This window comes from Ceratosolen solmsi, unplaced genomic scaffold (assembly GCF_000503995.2).
Source record: "Ceratosolen solmsi marchali unplaced genomic scaffold, CerSol_1.0 scaffold7, whole genome shotgun sequence".
Classification (NCBI taxonomy): domain Eukaryota; kingdom Metazoa; phylum Arthropoda; class Insecta; order Hymenoptera; family Agaonidae; genus Ceratosolen; species Ceratosolen solmsi.
The window spans coordinates 15,195,258-15,218,665 of NW_011948413.1; the positions used below are offsets into that span (position 1 = coordinate 15,195,258).

General features: G+C 24.9%; 1 protein-coding gene across 1 annotated transcript in view; it reads left to right on the plus strand.

Moving 5' to 3' along the window:
- LOC105367548 (defective proboscis extension response 14) overlaps positions 1-23,408 on the plus strand; it is a 205,719-nt gene that overhangs the window by 165,769 nt on the left and 16,542 nt on the right. The window contains exon 6 of the mRNA XM_011506302.1: positions 16,834-16,970. Coding sequence (XP_011504604.1) covers positions 16,834-16,970 — 137 coding nt within the window. The remainder of the gene's footprint in view (positions 1-16,833; positions 16,971-23,408) is intronic.

The window sequence follows — 23,408 nt, forward strand, 5'->3', positions numbered from 1 at the left end:
TTCCTATGTAATTCAAAATTAAAATTAAATATTAAAATGTATACAAGTTCACCTTCAAAGTTTTACATGATTAACAATTGATAACTACTAGTTTTCTTCATCTTTTTTTAAAGTAAATTACTCAATTACATTATGTTAATTAAAGTAGATCATTAAATAATTATCAAATTACTAATTATTATATTCGCTAAAATATCGGATAAATATTTAGTTTTAAACAAGTATATTTATGGTTCTTCGTTACTTCCAAAACTGCTGTTCACAAATTTAATGCGCAAATAATTAGCAAAATTAAATATTTCAATGCACTCACACTCGTGTGTATAACTATATCGAAAAAATACCTCAACATTATTCTCATTCTTCTTCTTTTTTAATTATAAAAGATTGAAGTTTATTGCATTAGATTCTCTTAATGATCTTCTACAGCTAAAAAGTAAAATAATATAAATGTAAGAATTAATTAAAGGTGCTCCTTATGTTTGACAATATATTTATTGTTGCTATTTCGATTACCAATATTAGTACGTTTATTTTAATATTATTTCGATTATGCTATATGATAATATTTAAACTATATTTTCTAGAAATGTAATGAATTTTAATATTGCTGAAAAATATACGAAAGAAACTTCTTTGTAATTGCTTGCATAGAAGCGACAATTAAGGAATTAATATTCACAACAACTATCGCTCAAGTTTATAAAGTCCTATATGTACTTGTGTAAACCTAGATAAAAGTTTTTAAATTATTTCATTTAGCCTGTATATATAGTAGCCTTAAATATATATAGTACAATATAAAAAGTAAACGGTAAATAGGGCGGTAAATGCTGAAAAATGCTGAAAAATGCTGAAAAATGCTGGAAAATGCTCATAGAAACACACGTTTCTTCCTCTTAGTTTTACTGCTTCCCTTCACTGCATTTATACTTAATTTTAATCCTCTCAGATATTATATGTTGACAACCATTTCCCTTCCCTTAGCTATTTCATGTTATTTTAATTTATTTTGTATTCCTTACTGACTCACGTTGCTTCACTTTTTTACTTTATTATATTAATTACCTCTTGCTCTATCACTCATTTTTACTATATCTTTCTTCCCTCTTTTTCTCTAGATTCTATTTTATAATTATTAACCCTTTTTCATTCTGAATTTTTTTACTTATTATACGTACGAGTATATTTTTTAATAAAATTTCTTTCTTTGTTTAAGAATTACCACGTGTTTTATATGATTTTGTATTTAAAAATTATCCAAAAATATATTAAAAAATATAATTCTTTCAATCAACATTAACAAATATTTATAATTATTCATTTAAATTCGATGTCTTTTCAATTTGATAATATTTTTTGCAAAATAAATAAAGTATAAAGTACCTTAATTTTAAAAAGCTACATTATTTTTTGTATAGATAGAACATGTAATACTCGCAGTATATAAAGGTGAAATTTTTAAACAACTAATCATACTATTAATTAAATATTTATCAATTATTCATAATTATAAATTATTATGTTCCTTTTGTCAGTCATGAAAATTTTTGTTAAATATTTGAAATTACTTTTTACTTAGGACCTTTATCTTTTCTTCTTAATCTCGTACTTTTCTTTAATTTAGTTGATTCTTCAAATAATGAAATACTCTCGGTAATGTATATATATATATATATATATAGATAAATAATAAACTGACATGAAAACTGCAGAAACTAAATAAAGTCTAGATCCTGGATATCTTTAATGAACAATTGGTATAAGAAAAATTCTGAAATAAATATTGGTAATTCAGCAAAAATAAGCAATATTAGTGAATCTATATTCTGATAATATAGGCATATCAATTTAATTTATAAAATTTTTTCTTATCAATACAGTATTATTATCTGTATTACAAAATGAGTTTTATGAATAATACAATTGAAGTTATAACGAGCTTTTTCGTCGTTTATCTATATTATAATTATATGTTTAATCATTGCATATATTCGTGCTTTTAATATGGCGTTGAATCTTGTATAAATGTTTTATTATTATTCAACAGCATCAATAGTAATTTTTTCTTTGAATTTTCTCGGCAATATTCAAACGAAGCATTTATTATAATTATAATACAATTTATCCTCAACTTTCAAATATTATAACACCGATCAATGCTAAACGATCTTACATATTTAAATGAATAATAAACACATAATTATATTAATTTTATATAGGATAAATAATGTTCTGATGAAATACACGAGTTTAAATGTTAATAGTATAAATAATAATAGCATTATTATTCAAATTATTTTAAATACTCTGAGTTTTAGTATGAATATAAATAAGCCCGTAACAGATCCATGTCATTCCTTATTTCGAAATTCATCTATAATACTTAATTCAGCTCAAATCCTCGTTAGCCTAATTTAATATTATCTTCCTATCATATTTGTACTTTTCCCCAACGGCTTCTACATTCCATTTCTCATAATTATGCCGTACCACCGCACTTTTCCCATTTCAACTATATTAATTTCTGCAACTTTATTCTTATTATAATTACTATTATAATTATTACATAAAAATTATTATATTGCATTGTGATTTTATTTATCATAATTGAATATTTTCTTATTGTTAATGTTTTAACTATAAAACTTTATACCGTATTACTCGAAATGTTGTTTATCCGAATATGTGAGAGAACTTTTAAAAATTACACAAACTATAACACTGCCTAATTTTTTACAAACAATCTTTAATTTCAGAAATTGCGAAATAGCTAATTTAATTTTCTTATTTTAATAAAAATAATAGAAATATCAATGTGAAAAAAAAATTATTTTGCGATTTAAACATTATACGATCTATAATTTCTCTAGAAAATAATGTTCTATTTTCCAGAAAGCAAATGTGTGTAGATTTTCAATGTATAAGCATTTGAAATGTGATGTTATTGTCATGTTATTTATAATATATTCAACGCCATACTTGATTTTATTAAAATAATCGCGGAACTTGGAAAGTATTACGCGTCGTTGAAAATCCAATCCCTTACATACTTTACTATATTCTCCACTACACCCTTTAATTTCGATAATCAAATTTTTGTTCGCAACTACAGATCACTTTAACTAACATCAATTTCCCTCGTATTTGCCGATACTCCGTACGATAGTCCGCACAATACTTTCAAATCAATTCCAGCTGCATTAAAATAAAGTATAAAAGTACCAAATCCCTCCCTTTCACTATTGCCCCCTGACTTTTTCCATTCTCCTCATTCCTCTGCCATCTGTTTGGCCCTTATTCCATCATCGGCATTCTAAAAGTGCGCGCATCTCAACATCCCCTTTGCAACGGTAAAGCCTAGTATGGCGCCGATAATAGAATTCCAGTGTCGGCGACCACGTCGGCTAAACTCGCTGCTCGCGTATATATAAACAAGAGCTGGGCGTGGACTGGCTTCGTTCGGCTTAACTTTTTCCTTTTTATTTTATTAGGCGGTAGCGCAGTCGCATTGTCGGACGCTCGACGTTATATAGAAGAATTTCATTCCGCGGCATTTTTCAGCTTCGGAGCGACGTGCGCGCGCCGGAGAGTTGAAACGTGAGTGCGCAATATTATCCAACCCTGCGCCTCCCCCCCCCCCCCCACCCTCCAAAATTTAATTCTCACACCGTCTGCAGCTATTTCTCGTTATGGCACTCTTCTCGGCTTTTTCTGCCCTTTCTATTTGAAGTCATTTAGTAGCTGCGAATCGGCAATGCGAATGCAAGAACGCCATGCATATTTATAATGACCATTCCGCGCGTGGTTTTCAATTTCAAAACGAAAATTCGGTTATTCCTTTGGATTTTAAATGTATCCTCAACGGATGTATATTTAATTGACAATATGCAAATAATTATGCTCTTTCGATATTATAGTCACCTAAATGCAACGGAATTGCGAGGGATTTGCGATGACATCTTACACGGCAATTAATGATCACTATAATGGACAAATAGATTTTCATATTTTTTTTACTAATATGTCGAGTTTATTTAAATTCATTCATTGTTATATTAAGAAATATTCTGCAGTAAATTATTTTATCAGTATATATAAATTATAATACATAAATTCATGATTAATAGAAGAAAGAAATTTGCGTGACAATAAAACAATTGAAATATTTTATTTGGTCGAAGAAATAGGATATATTAATTAAATTAAAATTTCTTATATTAATGCATGTGGACATAATCCGTAATGACATGCGATTAAATTTTTAAAAGCAGTATTTTTAATACTTTATTATACATTGTATTTACATGATTTTATGTCTAAATGTCTTCACACATGACTTTCGATACTTCATCACTACAACCTCCAACCGTTTAAAATGTAAATATTTACATATTAACGTTACATATTATTATAACATGCGATATTACGTGTAAATTGAAATAAATGTTACTTAACATCTGAAAAATTATTGCCATTTGAATGACTGCAATTTGCCATTACTCGATTTACTTATATTATATCATATTTTTATTATATTTAACTATCAGGATGCCATAAATGTAATACTATCAGATAATCTTAATAATTGTATGAGTAATAAGAGATTTCATTTAGGATGTTATGAATATTAATATTAATTTGTGAATAGTATTAATCTATTCAATGATTATGTATTTAAAATCGAAAATCCGTATTAATGAGTTAATTAAATTCATAAGGGAATTAAAGCAAAGCAAGCAAAGTGATAAAATTAAAATGCATTTTCAATTGAAACTTAATAGTTTGAAGTATATGAGCTTCTTCAATGTTGGAATATTTAAAAACATTCTATCGAGTAACATAAATTTATATTACACACTAATTATGATAACAGTCTTATTATCCTCTAAATTTACGAGAAATTTTAAGTAAAAATCTGTACATACATGATAAGTTAACGTATTCCCTTTATATTATGTATATAAAGATTATTTAATCGCAAGTGCACTCATTTTATAATATTACTGTACTTTTATTAATACAAGTACCAATTCTTTCTATCAAATTATTTTTATATAATTAAATGTTAAAAACTGCATCTTAAGAAATATATAATCTGAGAATATGCTCGTATGTATTTAACAATCGAAAAGTAATCAAATCAAAATACTATTCAGTTTGAAATATATAATACATTAATTCATTTCTTCTTAATGAATCATTGTTAATAGAATTTTACAAATTTTTAAAATAAATATGAAGAAATATGATAATTAGGTAAACTGTATTATGACAATAACTATTACATGAATGAATTACGAATATTTATTAAAATTCTTATTGAATGAATTCTTATTGAATATATGAATATATATTTTTAAAATATATATAATCACTTTGTTTTTAGTAAATTAGAAATATATTCACAATATATAGAATCACTTTATTTTTAAAGTGAAAGGGAAAGTTTTTTCTTTCAATACCCGTTCTTTATTTTATTTAAAATTCAAACAATTAGATAGTATACTGTTATAATACTATATTACTGAAAATTCTTTACTTTAATCAACGTATACATATTGATTCAATACAATTAATAATTTTTATAGTTTACCATCGTCAAATTAAAGTAAATCATTTGAATAACAAATTATAAAATCGCAATTATCAATATTTGGTTGACTATGATACATTGAAATGCTACTCTGTATGCACTTTGATTTAATTAAAATAAATCTTCTTAGCATTCACATTTTACAGTTCAATTTACTTTCTTTTTGACAACATAATATGCTATAATGATACGTAATAGTTTTTTTATTAATAGAGTGGATTCGCTTGAGACTAAAAACCATTAGACATTATGTATTTATTAAAGAGTCGTGGAAAAATTTAATGTGGTTTTAATTTTTAATTTCCTTTTTTTTTGTAATCCTGAGGTAAATGTAAATTTTTTAAAATAAAAAAGTAACTACCATTTCATTTCATAAAAATTAGAAATATAACATGAGTAAATAAATACAACTACAATACTTGATATCTAAATATTTACTTTCTTACAAATTTTAAATATATATTTAGCCTACCCTAACACTCATAATCTAATAGAAATAATAATAATAATAATAATAATAATAATAACAACAGTAATAATAATAATAATAATAATAATAATATTTTTAATATTATTATTTCTTAGTAATATGTCTGATTAAAGTATATAAATTTTCTTGTTAAGACTAAACAACTTACGTTTATATATACTTTTTAGCATTCTCTTTATTATTATTATTATTGATACAGATAAAGTTATTTATCAATTATGTTATTTATAAATTAATAAATGGTTTATGCTTGTTCTACTCATAAAATGTAGCTTCTGTGAGTTACAGAGTAGCATATAAGATATTAGCGTGTAATGAACCAGTACTAATTAGTGAACAAATTTAAGTAAATAATTTTATAAATAATTAATAAATTTATATATATTACAACGAATTACCCAATATATTATTATGCTTTATGATTGAGAGATTAAGATTTATTTCTGGGCTTACATTTTTAAATAAAATTATTTTTATTTTAAATATTTTCAAAACTAAATATAATTAGAATTCAAGTAATTAATGAATATCTGATAAAATGAATTACGTATGATACTGTAATATTCATTTAATCTGCATAATAAGAATATTAATTTTGTAAATACTCTTGAAAACCTATTTGGCCTTTTTTCAACATAATAATTCACGTAATAACATGGGTACAGCATAATTTGTATATCATTAAAAATTGTATTATGTGGGCAGAGACTCATTTTTAATATTCGATGGTTTCAATAAACATTATTGACCATTATTATATTGAAAAACTAATTAAAGATTAATCATTTTCTCATTTTATACTGGATATCTAGTAGGATATAAAAATGTATTTAAATGCTTATTTCACGGAATTAATATGACTTATGAAATGAAAAATAAAAATAAACCTCGGTAATGTTGTAGTGACCTTAATTACTCGGTATTTATTTGTATAAATATTATGAAAGTGAAGTAATAATTATTAGTAAACGGTATATAAAGAACTAACTATTTACCTATTTTACTCAACATATTATACTATATATTATTCATGAGATAAATTATAATAAAATTTTTAAAAATAATACATTCATTGCGTACATAATGAAAATTCATGACTAAAACTAACGATTTTAATTTATTTTACAAAAATGAATAGAAACATTTTTAATATCCAAGTTTGTTTATATTTTTCGAACATATTTAAAATGTTTAAATAAAAATCTGTTGTATTAAAAGCTAATGGGCACTCGGTGTAATGCGTACAAAAAGTACTTCACTCAAGTCCCAAATTTTTCGTTGTTTTTAATTTAACAAACTATTAATCATAGTTTCATCGCGTCAAATAACTAAAAGATATATATTTTAATTTAACAGATCATCAATTACAAAGAAAAACTGAGAATGCATTCTGATAAAATTACTAAAGTATATAAGGACCGAAGACCGACATTTTATTCATATTTTAGAATTAAAAATATACTATGCGTAAATACAAATGAGAAAAGGCATTTGTTAAAATACATAAAAATGAAAATTTAAAAATGATTTACAAAAATAAATTTACAGGTTAGTTAATAATAAATTTCATTGTTTATAAACGTTGCAATGAATGATAAAATTTGAGGCTTAAGCTTCATACGGTAGAGTTTGACAGAAAAACATCATTTCAGTAACAAATACTTATGTATATACTGTATGGAAGATAAGTTACTGAATATAAATGAAATGAGAACAAAATTAAAAATCAAGATCGTTATATAAAAATATATAATATATATATATATATATATATATATATATATATAAATAATAATATATAAAAAATCAAAAATACGTTATATAAATAATTTTTAAGCAAAATATGACAATAATTTGATGCATCACATTAGTATTTAATAGTTTCATGCGCATTTATGTGTTTAATAACGGTATTTAATAAGACAATATTAAATAGTAGTTAAATATATTAATTTTGGATTTAATAATATTATGATAGTAGCTGCCAACATTAAATATAACACATAATATTATTAAAACGAGTGCTGTAAAATTTTTATTGTTAAGATTAACTAAAATTATGCCTTCTATAAAATATAATAAATATATATTGTAATTTATTTTAACGATCGTTAATGCTATTTATTATTCTATTTTATAAAAGAATAAAGAATACTTAAAAGTTGATTCATGGAAAAAATCTGATTATTAAAATTCCATTGAAAAGTAAACATAAAAAAATAATATAATGATTTATCAATACTTGGAATTTTGTATCTGAGAAATTTCTCTATCTTCATGCTATTATTTATCATGCATTAAGTTCTTAGTTAATCAATCTCTCGTCCCTTAATATTAGTTTTTCTAATGTACCACTAAGACCATTGAAGATACTTCGTTAATCTCCATTTCGATTAAATTTAGTTTAATATTGTCCTGGAATCTTATTATGATCAATCTATATATATTATATTTTACAGTTTATGTATAATGATATATAAATTACTATTGCATATGTGCAATGTGTATTAAATATCAATTATCTTTTAATATATTTTTAAACATTATTGTTTAATTAATTAAAATAATTATGAAAATCTAAATTTTAGTATTATATCATCTATCAGATATCTTATTAAATGTGAATATGACAAAAAGAAAAATTTACTTTTAAAATTAATTATTAAAAAAAAAGTCTACAATTTCTTCTACAATATCAGCGCTCCAATAACTAATGAGAATTGCTATATTTATAATAGAATAAATTTTAATGAATTTATTATTATTTTTGGCACATAATTAGCAGAGATTTAAACAAAATTATACAATTCCTTGTAAGATATAACAATTTTATAACTATTATTTTTATAATAAAATTTATAGTCTGCTCTAACTTTATTAATTTATGTTTCGCATTCAATAAGAGTCCATTTGTTCTGATATGAAAATTAATCTTGTATATAATGTATATAAATACTCGTCCTCCTCACCCGTATGCATGGAATTTATGAATTTAATGTACCAATGGCTGAATGAAATTACCAGCACTAAAGTCAAAAGCAACATTACAAGGATGTGCCCTAGGAAAAACTACCATGAATGTTTCACTATGTTCAAGAATGGAAACGGCAATTCAACCTCGACAGCGGAATGCTATTAAGGAAGTAGTGTTGGTTGCTTATTAAGAAAGGCTTGGAAACCTCCGAATGGTCTAAGAAGGGAACCAAAGGGATGAGTGGGCAACCGAGAAAACACGGGATGAGGAGTTATTCTATTAGTCAAGTAAATTCATAGATACCCGCGTTTCATTAAAATCTTGAAGCTTATCACTTCCACTTAGGTGACTTTCTTCATTTTTATTTGACTTTTTCCTATCGCTTCTCATTTTTCAACATATACCTCTCCACTAGTATTCTTATCCTTTAATATAAAATGCAACAAAAAATTTAGGTAAAATAATAGTGATAAAAACATTATTTCTACTTTAATATAAATGAAAAAAAATAATGATACTTAATCAAAATTATAAGGGAAAAAATAATTTGAATACTCTTTTTAAAGAGAAGGAGTTATCATTAATCACTGTTCAGGGAGTGTTAAATTTGTTCGACGTATAATCAATAAAAATCTTATATTTTATAAAAATCATTTATAAATTTTACGAGATTATGACACGAAGTAGACAAAAGAAACATGATTTTGAATTATCAATTATATTTTTTATAATATAATATGCCCTTCATAATATATAATGTACAAAAACGGGAAAAATTAATTATTAATTTTAAATGAAAGATGTCTTTTATTAAATACTTGTGAGATATAAAGTAAATTTATTTCTTAATAATAAATAGGTCTTAATAATATTACCCTTTACAATTATCACTTTCATTTTTTCACTTTTGTATATCAAGGGACTTATAAAATGAAAAAATAAAATTAAAACTTATTTATATATTTTATGCGGAAAAAATAAGATCAATTATGTATGAACAATGTCAAAACAAGTACTTGGACAAATTAAAATTTTCTCAATTCCTTCTTCCGTCTCCTTCTTGTTTCTATAAGTTATAAGTAACAATAATTCAAGGAGAGTAAAATTATACTTTCCATCGTTGTCATCGTTTCGTTTTAAGTTTTACTATATTTCACTCACTGGAACAGAGTCCATTGTATTTTCTTTTTTCTTTTTTTTATCAGTTTAAGATTATTGTCCAGGTCATTTCAGTTGGGTAGTGGAAATACTATTATGATGCAAGTAACTATAATTCACAAATCTTTTTATGCCCGAGAAAAACAAAATCGACAATAATGTGTTACAGAAATAAGTAGTGATTTTTATGACTAGATAATAAAAAGGATTACGATGCTAAATATAATTTTTTTTATGGCACATTATTGTAATATTTTTGTAATATTCAATTTGTATAAAATTTTCCGCACAAATGTTGAAGCAGTTTTAGCTGAATGTAATTCCTATTATTACATATATTCAATCTCACTTTTTATCTAATTAGTTTAATGTTGATTTAATCTGTATAAAATCGATCGTTTGCATTGTCTTTAAAATACAAGAAACTGATACTCATTATTCAAGGAAAATGTAATATCGACAATATATTTTAATCTTATATTAGTTTACGAATGTTCTTTCTGAACATTTTATCGATAATAAAAGAAAAATTGCTATAATGAAAAGTTTGTTCATAGATTTTTCTTCGATTTTCAATGGAATCGGCTATATACTTTATTGTTATCTATTACAAATTAAGACATATAATTTAGAAAAATATGGTTAAAAATGACAAAGTTTGTATAATTTAATTTGGTGATTTTTAAAACATTCGAAAAATTGATTTCGAATTCAAATATCACAAATCATTTCACTTATCGCGCAGCATTCTATTTTATCAATCAATTAATAAATCCTAAACATATAAACGAATATCATTAGATTGAACATTTATAATATTTTATAAATTTTTCATTACCGTCTGCGCGTCTACGTTGTAATTTTATTCCTTTAACGACGTTTTCATTTCTATCTGCAATCTCATCAGCATTTAACAAATTTCAGTTCATAGAATATTTATTATGTATTACGCAACGAATAAAACGAATACAAGTATTTGAATGGTCGCACTAAATAGCTTTTGCCTGATAAAATCAAATAATGCTTATACACAAAGCAGCAACGAGGTGTGCAAAATCCTTTGCAATAGATACAGAGAGAAAGAGCGACTAACCCATAAACCGATAAGAATGATAGGAGAGCACACAAATATCTCCCAGGGCGTGGAAAAAACGCCACCTCCAGGAAGAGATGGTGAAGTCGACCCAAGTGGTTTTACAATGGCAACGATACCAAGGTTCGCAACATTTACCCACGCGACCCATTTCGGCACATAGAGACTTAGTAGTTAAAATTACTAGAATTTAAGGGATTAATTCTCTTCTCCCGTATTGCTTAGTCCAATTTACGAGATAATATAAGTAAATACACGTGTAAATACATTAGGCCTATTATTTCAATATTATTATTAAATGTTAAAATATGCCCAATTGGAGCAAGTGGACAAAAATAATACAGTTAATCGAATGAAAATATATTGTGAGGAAATAATAATTTTCCACCTTATCGACATATACACATAAATCGTGTTTAAATCGATTAAAATCCAAACTACTAATTTATTAAACCCATATTACTATGGATTTCAATAATTATATTTAAGACAATAAATTTCAACATTAAGTTTTATAAGTTCTATCGATTGAAAATATCGAATAGCTTAAAAGACAAAGTGTACGAGTTAAGCGGCAATGAGAATAAAAATCATCGGTCAAAATTTATATTTATATACATTTTCAACTAATCGGCTTCTACTTGTATGAAAAAATTAAATTAATAAAATATTAAAGATTTTACAATTTTATTTATATTCTAAGAATTTTTTAATTATAATGAAATTTTAAGATCTTTTCATATAACCTTCTGTAGGTATTTAAATTTTAATAATTTTCAATGAAATTACAACGAATAAAACCATTGATAAAAATATTACCTTTTCAATATAAATACATAATTATTACTTCCTTATCTGTCATTTTATTCGTATTCTGATACAAACTATACATACTTATTATTACATACACACATACACACACACACACACACGCACGCACGCACACACACACACACACACATATATATATATATATATATATATATATATACGCATATACAAACGTGTGTACTCTCGAATATTATATTTGAAAGAAAAAGAAAATACTTTTGGGAAATCTATTATGCTCAATGTATAATGTATAAACGCCAATAAAATATGCACTAAGTAATTAAGTAGTGTAAGTAATGAGTCTTAGGCATAGTTTTGATTTCCGTATTAAAAGTTAATAGACGATCGTCAAAGAAGATTAAAGACTTGATGTTCGTGATGTAAATGATTTACGCTCGATGTGAAATATATTAAACTATTGTTGTAGAACAATCGAACATTGAATATGCTAATAGTATATAAACAATTTTTTATGTATATATGTAAAATAGTTTATTATAATGTTAATATGAATTATTAAAAGTGTGCTTACTATAATCATTTTTTTTTCCTTGTAATTTCATGAAAAATAAATATACCAGTGCCTGAACTTTTAATTATATTGTATAACTTAATGCTTAGAAAGTAAATTTGATCTATTTTTTTTTATCTTTACTTTTACAAATCTAACATAATAAATCTAATCCTACAACATCTTAGAAATGTGAAAGTATCTTTTAAAGTTAAAAAATATTTTCTTATTCACTTACTGAATATCCCTAATGATAGTTAGACAAACCATTTGCATTATAAAATTATTATATTACATACAAATATACAATACTCGGTGTAAATTTTATTCCTTATGTTACATAAGGGAATGATTTATAGAAACAAAGTTTTATCATTTTGACGCCAGCGAAAACTCATGTAATCAGAATTTTCATATAAAAAACGATTTTACACGTACAATAGAAACATTATACAGTAAATGGTATTAGTTATATATCTTAGTATGAAAAACAAAAGATTTAGTAAATTATGTTCAGCCATCTCTAATGAAAATTTATAGAAACAGCAAACATCTTTAAATGGACATGAAAGATATACATACGCATTATTAAAAAAGATAATTGACTTTTTCTATATTTAGATATAAAAGGAAAATCCATTAATTTTATTATATTATTTATTTCTTTTTAAGCTGATGGGCATGAAACGAGTTTTATAATTTTTCTATTTAAACAATAATTATCTTCTTTAAGATTCTTCTACATGGAAATAATGGAAATATTTCATTTAGTTATGTTGCATACAGAGAAAGTCCTAAATATCGTTTTATTTTAATTAAAAAAAAACGACGTTTCTGCAGCATTAATATTCCTATGGCCCATGGCTAAATTTAACTAGGGTGGCGCACGTTCTAATAATTACTTTGAATCGATGGGAATTCAATGTATCTCAAAACAGTCGTATCTCGAGGTATTTGCGCTTAGAAAAAGTTAACGAAACCTTAATTGTAGCGAACAAAATAAAGCAACTAGGAAAGAAACTTCTACTCCCACGTTGGAGCTCTTTTCCGCGAATTAGTTGGCAAGCGAAAATGAAGCTCCGCTCTGCACTCGACCGATCTGCCAAGCTCACCAAAGTATCCGCGCTGTCCTACTCGGTGCGTACTACTTGATTTATAAACCGAAAATGCTTTAAAAGTCAGCCCGAGAGAAGAATCGTGAAAGAAATATCGCGCAAAAAGACAATCAAGTGCTACTCGCGTTAAAGTTTCATTGGAATAAAAGTAACGTTTCTATAGTTCTTATCGCATTATAGATTTGAGGTCATCTTGGGAATCATCGTAAAAAAAAAAAAAAAAATAAAAAAAAAAAATAATAAATAACATCAATATTATTTATAGTAAATTCTAAAAGTGACTTGATATTTAAAAAATACAAACTAGTATTGAGAATTTTCAAATCTATGATTTAATGTTCAATTTTCTTATTGGAACTGTATTTCCATTGATATTAAACTTCACGTTTTTACTCGCTTGTTAACGAATACTTCGATTACTTACTTATTTAATTATTCAAGTACTATGCTATATGCAGTAGTATAAAAAGCGTTAGCCAAGCAAAAAATAATAAATTGAAAATCTGATTTTTAATTTAAATTCACAAAATCATTAAAGAGTCAGTCATTTGTGCTTGATCGCTCAGTATTTTTGAGAATCTATATAATTATTTTTAAATTATAAATTTTACATCCGAGTTGTTTATAACTTTAACTTTTATTTTTATCTCGATTGCCCTTAAATAATAAATATACTTGTAAAGATATTAGTCAAATTATTCATAATCAATTAATCATGTCAAATTTAAATTTATATACGAAAAGTTCATTTAACATTATAAGGTACTTTATTCATCATCTAATATATATGATGTTTATGAAAATTTACACAAAGAATTGTGTACTTTAAAATGCGGATTATGATTATTTTCAATTTGTCGGTGATAGGCTGAAAGGTTTTAAGACTTTTCAGAAATTGAACAAAGAGGCATCACTTTCCCATGTATTGGATATGTTATAGCTTGACAAATGTCTCTTCTTACACTGTTTCGGAGCTGCAATGTGTTACATTTTATTTTTTGGAAAAAGTAACCAAGGTTTACTATAGTTTGTCCCCTCCCTCCTTCACTCTCAGCGATTATGGAACTCTGGCTTACCTGTGATTGAGCATACTTGCATTTACTTGTAGCTAAAAATATATTATGCATGGAGTAATAGATATTGTAGGCGTGCGATGTAGATTCAAGTTGCCGGCATAATCGAATTATTTTAATTACTGACGTACATAGTGTGTTCGAATGAATAATAAATTTTCATTAACCAAGTTACCTGTATCTATTTATAAGGACTGGATATTAAAATTTGCAGATAATCACGTATTAAATTCATGAGATAAGACTGTGCGTATTATTTTAATTTTAATCAAATTTGAATTTAGAACAAATATTCTAATTAAAATTAAATATCTAATGAAAATAATATTATACATCTATTATTAGTTTGTACCTTTATTGCGATATTTAATAAGATTCGAATAAATGGTTAATAGAACGTGATTTTTTTAATTTTATTTAATATTTTGCGTATATAAAATATAATAAAAATTAAATTTTATTTAATAAAGTAAATTGAATAAGCATTCAAATATAAATGGCTTATGAATCTCCAGATATTAGCTTACTTATTAATATAACATTCTTTAAATTTTAATATATAACAATTTTTTAATTACATTATGTTAATTACAAAATCAGAAGGAATTATAATATATTTGCATATATTTATATGTGCCTGTTATCATATATCTCTATCTTTTTTCATTCTGATTTTAAATCGTGTTTCGTATATCTTCTCGCACTCACGAATTAACGTGTGATAATTAGTTATTTTATCAATATTACGACTTTTGTTTTTTATTTATATAGATACAGCTATGGAAGCTTTCGACTTTGTTTCCGATTTTCTTTAATCATAATATTATAGGAAAGATTTGTTAAATCATTCATCTCCGAAGAACTTAGACTCAAAAATTATTAAAGGGCTATAAAATAATTATAAATAAAGGAATAAATAAATAAAATTGAAATTGAAAAATCCATACATCAGTGATTACATAAACAGATAAATCTGGTACATAAATAAACTAAATAAACAAATACTTATTTCACCGTCGAATTAAATACAATTATCGATAATACCTCTATAGTTTACGTAAATTCATGTACTTTACAATGATTTTACCCCCTTGACGATTACGAATATATTGCTAATGATACAAATACATTAAGTTCATTTATCTACCTATGTATACAATTCTATGAGACTCTGATCTCGTAAAAGTATTTTTAGTAAATATTTATTTATTAAAGCCTGTATTTAATTATTATATAATAACGACGATAATAAAGTAATTAGCAAGTATTAAAACATACAATGTTAACGATAAACTAAATTAATATACTTTTTGTATGCATGATCAGGCAAAACATCCAATTTGTATATAATTAATAATTTAATTAAATTTAGGTCAATAATAAATAAAATGATAATAAATTGCGTATTTATAGTATTATGTACTTATGTATGTATATTAGTATATTTTACATATTACTTGATTAAGACGAGAATATAAGTGATTAATTGAATGTCACGTTAATATTGTGCATTTAAAAACTTAAATATATTAACACGTCTGACTAGAACGTAATACAAACATAAGTTTAATGCATATGAAATTCATATGAAATTTGGATATTTTTCCAGTACTTAACTCCTATGATAAGTCAGTCGTTATAGTTATTTATAAAATACGTGTGAGTAAATAAATCTACCGTTAATCAACTGTTAAACAAAACAATTTCGTACTCAAATACGTAATGAAATACATATTTAGTGGCCGATATCCAATGTTTTAGGCAAAATATTTAAGTAAAAGAAATTCTAAAACGAATGACATAACGCGTCGTAATCTCGAATGAAGAGGGCAAAAGTACTGAAATCGCTAGTCAAAGCTTTCGTACTTATTTGCACTAAAAGTCACGTACTCCTAATCCCTAATGGAAAGGGAGTTGAAAGAAATCTTGAGCCTCCTCGCGTTTTAGCATGCCCCGTCCTCAGACTTATGCAGCATTTGCTTTCTGTTACAGTGTGAAAACCGATATGGGCGCCGAGGGGGCGGTATCGCGTCTCTACATCGCCAACGCCAATAAAAAGGACAGCGGCAACTACAGTTGCGCATTAGCGGATGTTGCCGCCACAACTGTGTCCGTCCACGTTTTAAACGGTTAGTCATACTTGCACTGATCCTATTTTTCTGCTAGACTGTAACAGCCTATTGGCGCTATTGTTTGCAAATAGATGGTGAATTATTTGGCTTTGGTTCATTGGTTAATGTTAGCCAACAAGTGCAGGAATAAAAGCAACGGTAGAGGCAACTACTTTCTAATGTAATGGCGGACGTTTGTGTAAAATGTGTACATAAGTCGTTGCTCACAACTATCTGGGCATTGTATTATTTAAAGGAATGATTTTTATATTTTCTTTCATTATGGTACGAATTTTTTTTTTTTTTTTTTTTTAATTTGTATATGTTGACAAGAACGATATATATTATAAAACGAATTAAACTGTAAAATCATAATAAAATGTAAATACGTAATAGCTCGCTTATTTATATAATAAGTCTGCCAATTGTCTTTGCAGCTTATTTTTCATTGAAATATTTATTTATGCAAATAAATAAAAGACATATTTTTCAATATGCAAGAGGAACGAATTCGTAAATCCGTAATACAAAAGTGGATAAAAATGAAATTATTTTTATAAATCTTACAGGACTTTTTCGCATAAATGCTTTTTCACAAGGTTTGTTAGAAATTTAAATAAAAATATTTTACTTTAGATTTACAGGATATAATTTGCAGTTTCCTTACTCAGAAATATAATACTATATATAATAACTATGAATAAATAGATTGATTTTTGTATTGTTTGTTGTGATTAAATTGGGAATTTAAATTAGGAATAATCGTATAAAATATAGATAGATGGCTAAGTTTTATCATTTTACACTGAATTTAATTCTATCATTACATTATTAATTTATGAATTTAATAAAACAATATTAAATTCTTATATATAGACTTATCATAGAATTTTATGAAAACATAGTTAAATTGGCATTTGTCATTCTATCATTTAAGTCCACTAAAGAAATGTATAAGTAAGCGAATTGTATTGATTTTAGGATATTCGTTGCTCTGGTAAAATGATCTAAGTATTTCAGTATTAAAATAGAACTTTTGTATGAAAATTAAAAATAAATTTATACACATTAATTTGATATTAATATCTATATGACATATTCATAAATGATTTAATATAAAAATTTGTTGAAATGCGTAAACTTTAATTATATATTATTAGCTGGAACTGCAGCATATAACATAAAATAGGAACACGAAATATTTCAGAACTTAAATATGTAAAATACGGAGGATGTTAACGAAAAGGTTTTACCGAAAATCAAGTTCCACCTTTACTCGTGTGGACCAAGGCATTATCATATAAGATAACAAATCTCAAGTCGTTTATCTCAAGTCCCTCATTCTTTCTCGTAAACTCCATTTAGCTCATTCAAGGGACTTGGGAAAATAGAATTTCGTAGGAAAAAAAACCAATTTTTTTAAGTAAACATAGATGTCAGCGGCATTACCTACAAAGAAATTGTTTTTTTTTTTTTTAAATTATAATGTTGAGATACACATATATATAAGCAATATAAGATATATAATCTATTTTAAAATATAATTAGAAAATGCTTCGTGATATAAGAATCTCTTATTCAAATATTTTCAAAGATCCAATTACATTATTGTTTAATTTGTATTATCTGTTAAATTTCATACTCCTATATTAAACTAAACAAAATTATATTCAAGCAAATTATTCAAATTATTTACAATTAATGTAAATCATGCGTATAACGAAAGATTTTTTATTTTAGTAAAATACTTTTTTATATGATTAAATATCATAGCTAACACGATTTACTATAGTAATCATTTATTTCAAAAGTGAATTTGGTTATAAAAATGTGTATTACAAAACTCATTGCTTTTTACCATTCATCAGTTTATTATAAATTGACGAATGAGCTTAAAAATTTCAATCTTATTCATATATTACCCTTGCTGAATTTTACAAAATGGATATTAGCTTTATCATTTATTTCCAAATGAATCAAATAATTTTCTCAATAAGATTAATCCATCGAACAACGTTCAATTCGACATGGGTCTCCAGAAAAGGTTACAACATTGGAAAAATCACAACAGTTTAATTTTATTCAGATGACTTTTGTACATTAAAATACGTAACATAGATTTGTGAAAAAAGTTTTACCTATTTATAGTTCGTTACTTTTTGCTTTTAACTTGCATAATTCTAATTTAATTTAATACATTTTATGAAATCGAAAATTATCAATACAAATTATAATAGAAAAAATTTATGACAAATATAAAAAAAATCCAATAATACATATAATGAAATGTTACGATCTCAAATAAATAAAGATTAAATATATTTTATATAATATTTTAATCTACATAGATTCACCTCTTTATTATCTTGCGAATATGGTATCATATTTGCACTGTATAAAGGCTCTTTGATATTGAAATATAGATTATTATATTTCAACTTTATCTATAATTATTTTAATAATCTAAAAAATTTCAAGTAAAAGATTGTTTGCGTGCCTTGGTTATATTTTTAATAAATGTGAGGTTAGTAATTTTTCATAAATATAAACAACTTGAGTGAGAAGATCTACATTACCTTTTATGAAAATTTTAAAACTTTCAAGACTTTGGAAAGTCAGCATTCAAATGTCAATTTGCCTCATATGGCTGTTTTATTTTATGAAAAATTGAATTATCGTACGTAAACTTATAAGAATAAGCTGAATGCGATTAAAACAATGATTTATTCCTGAAAGCTTCGGCTATATAAGTGATACATTGTAATTTAGTACAATCTTATTGTCAGATAAATATAAATTTAATTTAAAAGTATATCAAAATACGAAAAATTGTAGAGTGGAAAATAGTTAAATTCTAAATAGTCACAAGAACGGTAAATTATACATTTGAAACTCAATGAAATAATAAAATTGTTTATCAATATACTGGGATAATTAAAAAAAAAAAAAGAAAAAAAAAATTATTAATAAAATTATGTATATATAATTAATTACATTACATTAGATGGGAGAAGGTTTTAAATTAAATTACCTTTTTATTGGATAATGCGGCTTAATGATTCTGGTAATATTACAGTTTTTATTTCAAAGATTCACAATGATCTTGGAGTAATGCCAAATTAGTTAAAAAAAAATCTTATTTTATATGATAATTGTTCGTAAATTATTCAGTAAGATTAAAAATATATAAACCTTGAATGAAAAGGAGGATCAGGTAAAAATGAAAAAATTATATCCTCAATTAAATAAACAATTTTATAATTTATACAAGTAATTGATAAATTAAATAGATGATTTACAATAGCACTCTAAATCATATGTTGTTTGTAATAAATAGCAAATTTAGTGTTTTACTAGTAATAATTTAATGTTGGGTGGGGGGATTGGGGGGGGGGGGAAAACAACAAATGTATTAAATATTGTTAAAAAATTCCAAGTAAAGATCCAAGTAAACTTTTACAAATAAACTATAATATTATCCAATAGAAAAGCAATACCTATTTTTTATTAAGTTTCATTATTTCAAATTTATTATCTTTTTCTATTCTGTATTAATGTAATGTTGTACCAAATGTATAAAATGATTAATTAACAAGAAATGATTTAATGGTAAAGAAATAAAATTAAAATTTAATATTCATTTTACAAATTTGAAATTTATTTTACCATATTAGAAGGGATACGATGAAGATATTAAATAACAAATGTACAGGTATATGTAAATAATTATTATTTTATGTATGAGTCTATATTTAAATATATTATTTCGTGTACGAAAATTCAATTGGCAATCAAGCTAAAGTTTATTATGTCGAATCCTTGACAAAGGAATGAATATCAAATTCCTACAAAATCATTCCGTCATGAGATAAATCATTTCAAGGATCTAAGAATTATTGTTATCTACCTTCGCCTCGTCTTCTTTCATTTGTGCTTCATGCAGTCAAGCTAATAATGTCCATATCATTTTCCACTACTTTGCTCGATTGGTAATTGATTTTTCTGGCCTATTGACCGCTACCGATAACCTCATTACATTACATTGTGAAGAGAAATGCCTCTTATTCTCTCTTTGTAAAGTTTCGAAGGAAAGTAGTAACATTCGTGGAAGAAATATACTATTATATACATAAGCAATATCATAGCAATTTTCTTATTCAATTTTTATTAAATTTCAATTTGTGCAATTCATTCAATTCCATTTTGTAGTTTACAATTTTTCAAACTTTTATTTGCAATAATTAATTTACCACGGACAATACAATTGTTTTTATTTAAAACTATTTAACAGAATAAATTAAAATTTAATTAATTCTTTAATTGTCCCATTACTCATATAATATCGGCAAGAATAAAGCATAAAAGATATATAAGTTAAGCCCTATTTTGTTCCTCAATAAAATTCAAGGACTGTATTTTTATATTTCTATTGTTGCTACTTTATAGAACTACTTTTTCTAAACCTATTTCATTTGCAACTAAAGTTTCTTTATGCACTGAAAGTATGGAAGCTACTTCTGGATAATATATATACGTCTACTCGTTTTTATGTCGAACGACAGAAAATGTAAAAGCTTGAATGCAAATAGCTTCTGCATTGCCTAGTATAAGACTTTTTGAGTGATTTAGTGAGAGTGAGAACGTATAAAATTTAATGTAAAGGAATTTAAAAGTGATTCTGCACCCACATAAGAATTTATAACTAAGAAATTGAAATATTCTTAATAGCAAATTGAAATTTTTCTTTAGCATTTTTTATCCAGCTTGACAATTTCTAAAATATAAACATGTAATTAAAAATTTTATAGGAATGATTATAGCGCAGGAAATAAACTAATTAAGAAAAAGATTTTATCTACGCAATAATAATAAAAATAAAAAATTTTACAACAATTTGAAATTAATAATGCAATATTAATAATATAAAATTTAATTCATCTAAAAAAATCTTTAAATTACAACGTCGATATATCGTAATTTCTTATAATTTAATTTTTATGATTATTATTATAAGCAATCATACGGTATCTTTACATTCACAAATTAATAGTGAAAACTGGTATTTATAAAGCAAAGAAAAACAAGAAAATTCTGATAAATCACCTTAGACCAGGGATTTTTCAAGTTCATTATAAAGTAATAATAAAGACATAATGTCTATAATTTTAAATAGATTTCTTTTAATACTAAAAATATAATAAAAAGAAAACCTAACGATATAGATAAAACATTGTATTATAACATAATTAGTATTAATATATATTAACAAATACTTTGTTAAAAACAAAATGATTTACTTTTAAATTTCAAGTTTAAAACTCGTAATTTTTAAATACTTCTACGTTCTCGACATATATTAGTGATATAAAATCTATAACCGATTCTACGAATAGAGATATAAATAAATATTTTCAATACCAGGCATTAAAAACAGAAGTTTGAAACTTTTGCGATCCGTAAATCTCCTTTCAATGGATAGCATCTGAATTGTTTTTATTTGGATTTTCAAAAACTAGTTCATTCAAGTATATACAGAAATATCTTTAATTTAAAATATGCATTTGTGTATTTGATATTTATTTCATAGTGACTGTTAATTCAATTATTAATTCTTTATTATAAAGTGTGGATAATAGTTTATTTTATGACAAGCAATCGTTTCTATAATATAAAACAATTTTTTAAATAAAACTATTTCCGTTCTCTAATGTAAAGGTGTTAAAAATAATATGTTTATTCTTCTGAAGTAAAATTATTTTATTATAATATATTATTAAAAGAAAAAATTATAGAATTTCTAGTAATCTAATAACAGTTATTATATTGTTAAGCTATCATAAGTAAATTTCATCTTTAGAATACAAATGGATTATGTAAAAATAATGTAAATAAATAAGTTTTTTTTATAAAAAGTAAGTATAAGTAATATACACACGTACGTACGCGCACACGGGCGCACATATATGTATATATAATTGTACATAAAAGGATAATTTTTGTCATAAAATATTTAAATTTTGCTCTTTTGTGATTAGTATCGATGCTATGGCTATATTTTTTTGTCTCTCATGATAATCCAGTGTTAATGTATATTTTTGAAATACGAATAAATTGTAGATTTATTTCGATTTCGAATTGGTGTTAATCTTAATCTTCTTCCGTATCTTTTCATCTCTCTCTCTCTCTCTCTCTCTCTCTCACTCTCTCTCTCTGTTTTTTCATTTTACTCTCACTTTTTACTCTTGTATATATCTCATCAATCCTTATCTCTATGTTTTGTATTCTAGTGACGCATGTCACTTTATAGTATGGTGTATTCATGGAAAACTTTCTTCAAAATATTCACGTGACCCATTTCCTACTACTTCCCTTGAAAAATCTTTATTACTGTTTCTCCGCATTTTAATGTATGAGTAACGTACATTTACAGCTATAACTTATCCTACTTTTCCAATC